Here is an 11,073-nt window from a genome sequence, read left to right on the forward strand (position 1 = left end):
AAAAAAAAAAAAAGTTGCAACTGTTTTGTTGACATTCTGAATGCTTCTAAGTAAATACAATTTTTTTTTATTAAGAAAAGGAAATAATAATAGGGCCAGGGACATAGCTCAGAGGCACAGCTCCTGCCTGACAAGTGCAAGGTCCTGAATTCAATTCCTGGCAACAAATAATAGTAATAGTAATAAGAACAGCAACAGTAATAATAATAGTGACCTGAAAGTGTGTGATAAAGGTTAAATGAGATAGCTTTTGGAAAGCAGCATAATGCCTCCAAACAGCAGCAGCCTAGTCTTCCCTGTTAGAGATATTGTAGTCAAATGACACTATTCATTCTAAGAATAATTTCTGATCTTCAAAATTCATTTAGCTCCCAGAGGATTTTGACATTGAAATCGCATTACTGAAGTATCCCGTGAGATACGAAGAGAGCATGAATACTGTGTTGGTACAAGAAATGGAGCGATTTAACAAGTAAGTGCTACATCCCCATGTTTCAAAAGGCAACAAAAGTAATGCAAAGATATAGCATTATTAAGTTTAAATGTTGGGGGCTTGCGGGTTAGCTCAGTTGTTTAAGCACCTTGTTTGTCTGGCAAACCTAGTCAGGCGCAAGGGCCTGCGGTTCAATCCCCAGCTCCACCTGCCTTAGCAGACCCAACCTTAAGGCAGCCTGAGCCAGCCAAAAAAATAAAATAAATTTAAATTTTAAATAAAAGATTATCAGAACCTCCTATTTAAATTTTCTCTATACCAAAAAAAAAAAAAAAAGTAAATAAATAAACTTTTCTCTTTTTAAAGTTCTATTTAACCTTTCGCCCCAGAGGCCAGTACCTTTTGTCATGTAAAAATGATGAAGAAAAAAGATCTGTTCTTACTAATGAAAACTATTCACTAATCTTAACTTTTCATCCACTTATTATTATTCTCAGGAAAATAAGACAGAGTAAACATTAACTAGGCTTACTTTCATCATTTTTTAATCTTTTGTCTTTTTATGATACATGTGCTAAGTCTAATCTATGTTGACAAGATACCTTGTGATAATAAATTATCAGCTTTGAATTTCCAAGTTAATTTCTGCAGTGAATGCATTAAGGAATGGAGATTGTTTTGGTTGTGCATTTTCTGTAGTGTTTCTAAGTTTATTTTGGCTTCTAAGCTTCTTGACATTTTAAAATAAAATGTATTAAAACACATTTCCCTGGGGCCGAGGAGATGGCTCAGTAGAATAAGCACTTCCCTGGCAAGCACAAGGGTCTGAGTTCAATGCCCTGTTCCACAAAAAAAAAAAAGGAAGAAAGAAAGAAAAGAAAAGAAAACACATTTCCCTAATTCAGAGTGTGTGTGTCTGTGTGTGTGTGTCTGTGTGTGTGTGTTCTCAGGACTGAACTCTGAGCTTTCTACATGCTGGGTAAGCAAGCACTCTAAAACTGAGCTATATACCAGCCCTAACACACTATCTCTTATACAAAGACTATAGTCATTTCAATATAGTGATACGCTGTTCTCAGCTCCTCGGGCTTTTGTCCTCACTACTGTATAATATTCTTAACTTTGACCTAAGTAGGAAGCAGTGTATTGGCCAGTATATAAATGAATATCCAGTTTTATGTTTTAATGCACTGTTTCCCTAGACTCAGCCATTGTGAAACACACTTTAAACTTTTTTATATTCACTTCTCACCTGTAACATTTACCTAATATTTTTCCTTATATGATTTTCAACTAAACTAGTTGAGTCCTCTCAAACTGCTCGGGGTCTTGCAGGTTAGCTCAGTTGTTTAAAGTGCCTGCTTGGGCAAATTCAGTCAGGGGCGCAGGGGATGGCGGTTTGATCCCCAGCTCCATATGCCGCTCAAGACTTGCCCTTAAGGCAGCCTGAGCCAGGCCAAAAAAAAAAAAAAATCCTCTCAAAGTCCTCTATAGATTTGATATAATCACTATTGAAATTCCCATGTCAAGATGGTTCAGTAGAATAAGCATTTCCCTGGCAAGCGCAAGGGCCTGAGTTCAATCCCCGGTTCCGCCAAAATAAATAAATAAAAATTCCCAAGTTATTTCTCTTAAAGAACACCATATTCACATGGAATTATAAAATACCCTCAACTAGCCAAAGCAGCCATGAGAAAGAGGACAAAGCTGGAGGCGTCACACTACCTACCTGCCGTCTGCACTACAAAGCAAGCAATTACTGTTGGAAACATGTAGGGCTGGCATAAAAGTAGATGTAGACACCACTGGAATAGAATAGAGAACCCAGAAAAGAGCGCTAAGTGTGTGTGGTCAATTAATCTTTGCCAAACGTACTAATAATATACAGAGGAAGAATGACAGTCTATTCCATAAATTATGTGGAGAAGAGTGAGTATGTAAATGCAAAAGAATGAAATTATTCAACACTTATATCACTTTTAAAAAATCAATTTAAAATAGTTTATAGACTTAAACATAAGACCTGAAATTATAAAACTACTAGAAGGGAATATAGGGAAGGAAGTACATGACATAGATCTGAGAAATACATTTTTAGATTTGACCCCTAAGTTGCATGCAGTAAAAGCAAAGATGGATAAATGGGGTTACTTCAAAATAGAAATAAAATCTGTACATTAAGGGTAACAGTTAACAAAGTGAAGAGCCAATTTACAGATTAGGAGAAAATAGCTGCGAGTCAGGCATGGTGGTGTACACTTGTACAGCACTTGGGAGGCTGAGGCAAGAGGATTGTTGTGAGTTCAAGACCAGCCTGGGTTACATAGTGAGTTCCAGGCCAGCCTGAGCTGCATAGCAAGACCCTGTCTCAAAAAAAAAAAAAAAAAAAAAAAAAAGGAGGAAAATATTTTCAAGTCATCTTTCTTATGAAGTATTAATATCCAACATATACAAGGAATTCAAATAATTTTATAGAAAGAAAGCAAATAATCTGCTTAAGAAATGTACAAATAACAGCCAATAGGTATTTGGAAAAATGTTCAACATCACTTAGTATCAGGGAGATACATCAAAATTACAATGAGACATTCCCTCATGTCAGTTAAAGTGGCTTTTATTAAAAACATAAGTTCTGGGGGGCAGGGAGATAGCTCAGGGCCATAAGTACCTAGCTGGCAAGCACAAGCTCCCAAGTTCGATCCCTGGCCCCACATGCTTTGCTGGCCCTGGAACCAGGTGTGGTGGTGCAGGCTTAAAATCCCAGTGCTCAGGAGGTTGAGACAGGAGGATCTCTGTGAGTTCAAGATCAGCCTAGGGGCTACAAAAGTGAGCACAAGGCCAGCCCAAACTGCATAGTGAGACCCTGTCTCAAAAAATAAAAAATAAATAAAAATAAACAATTCTGGAAAGGATGTAGAGAAAAGGTAACCCTTATACATCATTGGTGGGAATGTAAATTCGTACAGCCATTATGGAAAAAAATAAGGAAGTTCCTCCAAAAACTAAAATAGAAATGGCATGTAGGTCAGCAATCTCACTTCTACATGTATATTGAAGATTTGAAATAAATATATCAAAAGGATGCATTCCTATGTTCATTGCTACATTATTTATAATAGACAAATTATGAGTTAGCCTAAATGTCCAGCAAGGAACATTGAATTCAAGATTTTTATTTGGTTTTAAAAGTACTAAGCAAAACAAGCAATAAAAAAAGGGGAATGAGGCGTGCTAGTGTTTGAATATGCTCTCTTGTTGCTCTAATTCTGTGCCTCTGTGCATTATTAATACTTGGATGCATGCAATGCCAGCATGGAAATCGGTCTTCACAGATACTGCAGTTTTCCAGAAAACACTCACAAACCAATAAATGTAACCGACAACATTCCATTTGTTAATGGGCATATGTGAATAAGCAGTGTAGAAAATAGGCTAATATTAGAAAATGGTTAAGTCCTTTATAACTAAAAGTGTGGTTATATAAATGGACATTGTCAATGTTCATAATTTAAACCTTGGGTACCTGGTCAAAATATTGCTTGGGAAACATTTTATTAAAATTGAGCTAAATTATAAAAAAGAAAAAAAAGAATGTGGTAGAAGGCCAGAGATGTGGTTCAGGGGCACAGGGACTGTCTGGTAAGCATGAGGCCCTGAGTTCGATTCCCAGTACCCCCCCCAAAAAAATGTGGTATATATATGCAGTGGAATACTATTTATTCTTTAAAAAGAACATTTGTCATCTGTGACAACATGGACAGAATTGGAAAACACTATGCTCAGTGAAATAAGCCAAACATGAAAAGACAAATAGTGCATGTTGTTACTTATAGTATATAGACTCTAAAACAATTGAACTTATGAAGCACAGGGTGGATTGGTAGTTACCAGAGAGCATGCATGGAAGGGAATAAGGAGATGACAATGAAAGGGCACAAAGCCTCAGTTACATGGAAGAAATGAATTTGATTTATTTAAATCAGTAGCACAGCTTGATAAATATAGGATACAATTAGATATAATACACTTTCATATCACTGAGTAAATTTCTGATCCTTGCCAGGCTTGGCACTGCATGCCTGTAATACCAGAACCAGGTGGCCAAGGCAGGAGGACTGGCAAGTTCGAGACCAGCCTGGGCTACAAAGTGAATTCAAGACCAACCTGAACTGCATAGTTAAACTCAGTCTCTAAAACACAAAATAAAACAAAACACTAATGCTTTCATCCAAGAAAGGGTTAAATATTGGAGGTGACATTAATTAGTTTAATATAACCTTCTATTATACTGTATTCAAAAATTATAATACTTTGTACCCCATTAACATGTGTAGCTATGATTTGTCAATAAACAGTAAGGACTGTTTTTAAGAACTAGCTAGTCCTAAGAAATCATACCAGAGACAAAAATTTTGATATACCAATTGTATTATAGTCTATACTTAAAAATACATGTCAAGGGGCCAGAGAGATAGCTCAATAGAATAAGCGCTTGCCTGGCAAGCGCAAGGGCCTGAGTTCAATACCCAGTTCCGCAAAAAAAAAAAATGTGAACACCTGCTTAGGCAGAAGCAGGGGCCAGGGGTTCGATCCCTGGCTTGCTGTGCTGGCCCTGCTCCTGGGGTACGCTGAGATGGGCGATTGAGACTGGGTGTGGTGGGGCACGCTTGTAATCCCAGCTCTTTGGGAGGCTGAAAACAAGCGGATCACTACAAGTCCAATCTATGTAGTGAGACCCTGTAGACTCTTACTAAAAAAATAAATAAATAACATGTGGCAAGGCCGGCCTGATAGCTCAGCGGACTAAAGTGCCTGCTTAGGCAGAGCGCAGCAGCCAGGGTTCGATCCCCTGTGTGCCGTGCAGGCCCTGCCCCTGGAGCGCACTGAGATGGCAGTTGAGACTGGGCATGGTGGCGTGTGCCTATAATCCCAGTGCTTGGGAGCCTGAAAACAGGAGGATCACTATGAGTCCAATCTACATATCTACATAGCTAGGCCCTGTAGACCCTGAACTAAATACAGAAAAGAAAATATGTGTAGTGATTACAATGGAAAATGTTCATTCAATATCACCTGAAACTACCCTCAAGTATCACCAGGCAGGATGTCAGGATGTGGCCGTACCTTAGAAAACACTCCCGTAAGTCTGTGAATGAGCCCCTGGTATTGCATCTTCCACAAAACTCTGTTGCCCTTCACTGTCACGTATGCATTGCTCACATCATTTTTTTCATTGCAGTTTAATTGTAACTATACGCAGCACTCTGCAGGACCTTGAAAAAGCTATCAAGGGTGTGGTTGTAATGGATTCGGCACTGGAGGCTCTTAGTAGCAGCTTGCTTATTGGAAAAGTTCCAGAATTGTGGGCCATGCGATCATATCCCAGTCTGAAGCCCCTAGGAAGCTACATCACAGATTTTCTAGCCCGTTTGACATTTTTACAGGTACAAGAATATTTTAAATTATATATATATATATATATATATATATATATATCTGACTGAGGTGAAGTTAGCAATTGACTGCAGTGTCACTTTCATCTCTCTGAGGTGAACGGAATGTGGTGAGTAGTTTCATGGTAATCCAACCGAAGTTTTAGAATCCTGAAAAACACACATTTCCAAGTAGTGAGTAGTAATGGCCAAGACCAAGCGCAAAGCATTGAGTAAAAGCTTAATACTTTAAGCAAATTCAAGTAAGATATGACCCTTATGTTTCTGACAATTCTAAGCTTGTGATTCTCTCAGACTATAGTTTAATGTTGTCTAGTGATTTTAATTTACCTATAGTAAATCACCAAAAAACCAGAGGCTTGGAATTATCAATTATTGGCCATTATCTTAAAATCAATACTGTGTATCTCTTATCTCATAAAACTAGAGAACAGCTGAGTGCTTTGAGTCCCCCAACACATTCCTGCCTAGACACACGGGTGCACACACACATACACACACACACACACACACACACACACACACACACACACACACACGGGCGTCACAGCCCACGGCTTATAGCCCCCACGTCTTTGGGCTCATGAAGAAGCAGAACACCACTCGGAGGAGGAGCACAGTACAGCAGGGCTGCTCTCTTCGTGGCAGTGGGGAAGAAGAGAAAGGAGTGAGAGACCCAACGCTCCCTTAGGAGCACATCCCCGATGACCTAACAGCCTCCAGCAGACCCTGTGTCCTGACAGCACCAGATCTAGGGACCAAGCCTTCAGCACATGAGCTTGGGGAGACATTTAAGAACCAAACAATAGCCAGGTGAGGTGATTCGTTCCATAGCAGTGGCCTTTTTATTATATAAAAAAGCCTGTTTCATATTGAAGCTAATCATAAAAGAGCCAGTACTTGTGAGGCTATAAAATTCAATCTTGTTTCCACTTCAGAATTTTTTTTTCCAGTCTCATAGGTCAACCATTTGACTCTTTTTCTTTTCTTTCTTTTTTTTTTTTTTTTGTGGGGGGTTGGCTAAAATTGTGAGCCAAAAAAAACCTCTCCCCCTCTAATATGTGGGTTTGGAGTATTCTGTCTCAGAGAAGTACAAAGACACCTGAGTAGCTGTGGGCTGAAAGGTGCTGTGTCATACAGGATCATTGCTGTTGTAACAAACAGAAAATCTGATGGAGCAGAAAGAAAGCTGTTCCTTCAAGTAACTGTAAAGTCCAGGGGTTAAAGTGGTTACACATAAATCTTGACTTGGGGGCCAGCATAGTTACCTCATCCGGGCTCCTTGAACTTCATCTCTCGGCTCTGCACCCTTTGGGTTAACTCTATTCTCAGTTAAGCTCTCCTCTGATAACAAGACAACAGCAGCAGTTCTGGTCTGACCTCACACAACTTCAAAAGCTGAGTTTCTTTTCCCTGAAAATAGGTTTCTGCATCTTTTGCTTTGAGTGGGTCACATGTCCATTATTTGATCAATGACTATGGCTTGAAGTGTGATCGGCCAGGCATAAGTCATGAACCTATGCCAGGAAGCTCAGTGACTCTCCACCACTGGGAGGCCTTCGACTAAGGGTACAGGAGGATTTATCCTCCAGAGGGAAAGAAATGTAGTTAGTATTACTTCAACAAAGGCAGAAAAAAACAGCAGGGGGGCTGGCCAGATAGCTCAGCAGACTAAAGCTCCTGCTTAGGCAGACGCAGGGATAGGGGTTCCATCCCTGGTGTGCTGTGCTAGCCCTGCCCCTGGGGCATACTGAGCCGGTGATTGGGACTAGGCGTGGTGGCGCACGACTGTAATCCCAGCGCTTGGGAAGCTGAAAACAGGAGAATAACTGTGAGTCCAATCTACGCAGTGAAACCCCATAGACCCTGTAAACCCTGTAGTAAATACACACACACACACACACACACACACACACACACACACAAAAGGAAAAACAGCAGGGGCTCACCCAGGACAGAAGGGACCACCAAAAAGTTCAGTTTAACTAGATGCATGAAAGAAAATAAAAGAGACATAGGGCTAAAAATACACTGTGGGACCCGGCTATGAAGTGTCTTGCACAGGAGACAGAGAGGCCCAGGCTTTCACTTGTAGATCCCTGAAGGACTCAGTAGGTCGCCGAAGAATTATGAGATGCTAAGTATGATCCTAACTATACATGGTCAGATGGTCACTAGCTGTACTGTTTTAGATGTGAGCAGCAGAGAGGGAAGGAGCAAGAGGGCAGTGTGTGCTAATCCAGAAGGAAGAACGCGAGCTGCTGAGCTAGGTTCAGGCAGTGGCCCTGGGGACAGGATGGAGAGGGTGAAGGAACTGGGATCAACACGGGAGGGTCACAGCTCAACAATGTGTAGGATGCTTAAAGATGGTGGCTTTTGAAGGGGGTAACAGAGTAAATCGTCAAATAATTTACACTTCGCTTTTTGTAGAAGGTCTGGATCTTTCAAACTGTGTTTCATTCCAGTAAATCTTACATTAATTTCCAAGAAGCATAACTAGAAAGGAAAAGACGTAGGAGAGTGTGCCTGATCTCCCTCTCCTCATCTGTCTGTCTGTCTCTCTCTCTCTGTTACACACACACACACACACACACACACACACACACACACACCAGCATCAGGAAGTATATGTCAAGTAATACTTGTAGAAGCAGAAGGATAGACATAATATATTTTGTTTTTCCTCTTACAGGACTGGTATGACTCAGGAAAACCCTGTGTGTTTTGGCTCTCGGGTTTCTTCTTCACCCAAGCTTTTTTAACTGGAGCTATGCAGAATTATGCCAGAAAATACACCATCCCTATTGATTTACTAGGATATGAATTTGAGGTACAGTAACTTGTTAAACTCCACAGTACATCATTACAGCAGAACTGTATTTCAGCAAGAAGGATATACAGAATTTATATATTATGACCCATTACAGAAAATTATACTTTTCAATTTTTGTGCTCCATGATGAACATGTATATCTGCTTTTTTATCACTAGTGTAGAACTTTCCAGGCCAGCCAAATAACTCAGCGGATTAAAGTACCTGCAAGCAGGCATAGGGGCCAGGGGTTCGATCCCCGGGCCTACCATGCCAACCCCACCCCTGGGGTGCACTGAGATGGCAATTGAGACTGGGTGTGGTGGTGCACGCCTATAGTCCCAGCTCTTGGGAGGCTGTAAGTAGGCAGATTATTAGAGTCCAATCTAGTAGTGAGATCCTGAACATCCTGTAGACCCTTCCTTAAAAATACAAAGAAAAAAGAACTCTCCCATCTCTTAGTATTTAATTCAAATAATCCAGTGTTGTTTTACTTTAGCAAAAATTAATGTGCACTGGAGTAAAGCTTCATAAAATGCTTCAAAAAGAGCTATACAACCCAGGTGTGGTGGCACACACCTGTAATCCCAGCACACAGGAGGCTGAGGCAGGAGGGTCATTGAGAGTCTAGCTTGAGCTACAAAGTGAGCGCAAGGCCAGCCTGGGCTGCTTAGAGAGACCATGTCTCAAAAAAAGAAGAGAGAGAGAGAGAAAGAGATATTATACAGTAGTATACTACGCATTACTGTATACTATGGCTGAAAAGCTCTACAGTTCAGCAAGCTGTTCCATCGTAGTTTCCCAACTGTGCTCTGAAGGTTTAGCCAGTGTTTCCTTTCAGAGACTCAGCTGTGTGGAGCGCATTCCCAGCACGGGTTTCTCCCTGCAGGTGATTCCTTCTGATACGTCTGACATAGCCCCAGACGACGGAGTCTACATCCATGGATTATACCTTGACGGGGCGCGCTGGGACAAAGCAAGGTCGGTGGTTTCAGCCATGAGGCTCTCTGGGTGTCAGTGAGTCATGGGGAGGAGGGGCAGGGCATCTGGGGCTTTTCTTTTGTCTTAACTGAAAGGCCTCTTCTAGGAAATCATAAGTCATACAACATCAGAATTGCTTTATAAATCATGACCCAGGCTGGAACAACTGTGATGATTTTTACAACCTAAACAATTTCTAGTTAACATTTCCAATATTTCAGTCATCTCATTAATAGAAAATTCGCTGGTTATTTTCCTAATTTATATTATCTTCCATTTTGTAATGTGTAGAACTGACAGAATTATATATGGGGGGGTTCTGTCTTTTTTGTAATTATTATTTAGTTGAGGTTTATTTTTTGCCTTTGGTGCTGAGGACCACGCCCAGAGCTCTCAGCTTGCTAGGCAAGTGCCCTACCATTGAGCCAAGTCCCCAGCCCCTCTTTGTATTTTTCACACTTTTCAACAGATGACAGTTACAATAAAATTTCCCCTTAGTGAACAGAAAATTTTCTTACATGTTGATATGATAATAAATAAATGCTTGAGTAAATATTGAAGTCTAGCTTCACTCTTAGAAAACCACGCCCTGTTTAAAATAAATAGGATTACTAATACCAAGTGAAATGAATCCGATGGAGAAGGTTAGATATCACGATTTCTCTTACGTGAGAAACCCGAAGTGTGAGTAACTTAAAGGGCAAACTGAGAGATAAATGATAGGAAACAGAAAAGTAGATCTTTTACAAATGGAAAGGGGGCCACAGGAATGGAAGAAAAGGCAAAGGAGGGGAGAAGGCAAATGGATTAAGACGCGTCTCCTCTGTATATGCACCGGGTCCCCACAATGAATGGACTCAGAGTGTATCCCCAGCATGTGCTAATAAAAATGAAATAAATAAGAGTAGGGGAGGAGGAAATATTTCCCTTAGCGCCTTGGGCTGTAGCAGTCCATTCATAAGCATAATTCTCTGTTTCTAAAGCAGGATCAGCGATTGCTCCCAAGGGCATGTTAAAGATTGGCTTAAAGACTGAGGTAGAAAAATCCCCTAAGGGTGGGCAATAAGGAACCCCAAGAAATAATTCTGAAACACAATTATGAAGAGACACTGCTACGCCACTAGTTCTTTTTATTACTTTTTACCTTACTTTTCTGGCATTTTTGTTCACTTCTTTCCCCTGCTATAGTTATTCATTTGTTGGGCCAGGGAGATGGCTCAGTGGAATAAGTGCTTCCCTGGCAAGCATTAGGGTCTGAGTTCAATCCCTGGTTCCACCAAAAAAAAAACAAAAACATTTGTTATTTACTTCTTTATCTGCAGAACTGGCCTCACATATGCTAGGCAAGTGCTCTAGCACAGAACTACTTGTCCAGTCCTTTATGTAAATATATA

The 11,073-nt window shown here is 40.5% G+C and overlaps 1 protein-coding gene across 1 annotated transcript in view; it reads left to right on the forward strand.

Moving 5' to 3' along the window:
- Nucleotides 1–11,073, forward strand: part of LOC111816871 (dynein heavy chain 12, axonemal-like) — a 72,473-nt gene that overhangs the window by 57,282 nt on the left and 4,118 nt on the right. Inside the window, exons 8-11 of the mRNA XM_023715723.1 lie at nucleotides 369–472; nucleotides 5,673–5,877; nucleotides 8,579–8,716; nucleotides 9,588–9,679. Of these exons, the coding sequence (XP_023571491.1) occupies nucleotides 369–472; nucleotides 5,673–5,877; nucleotides 8,579–8,716; nucleotides 9,588–9,679 (539 nt within the window). The remainder of the gene's footprint in view (nucleotides 1–368; nucleotides 473–5,672; nucleotides 5,878–8,578; nucleotides 8,717–9,587; nucleotides 9,680–11,073) is intronic.

This window comes from Octodon degus, unplaced genomic scaffold, assembly GCF_000260255.1.
Source record: "Octodon degus isolate 3935 unplaced genomic scaffold, OctDeg1.0 scaffold00043, whole genome shotgun sequence".
In the NCBI taxonomy this organism is placed as follows: Eukaryota; Metazoa; Chordata; class Mammalia; order Rodentia; family Octodontidae; genus Octodon; species Octodon degus.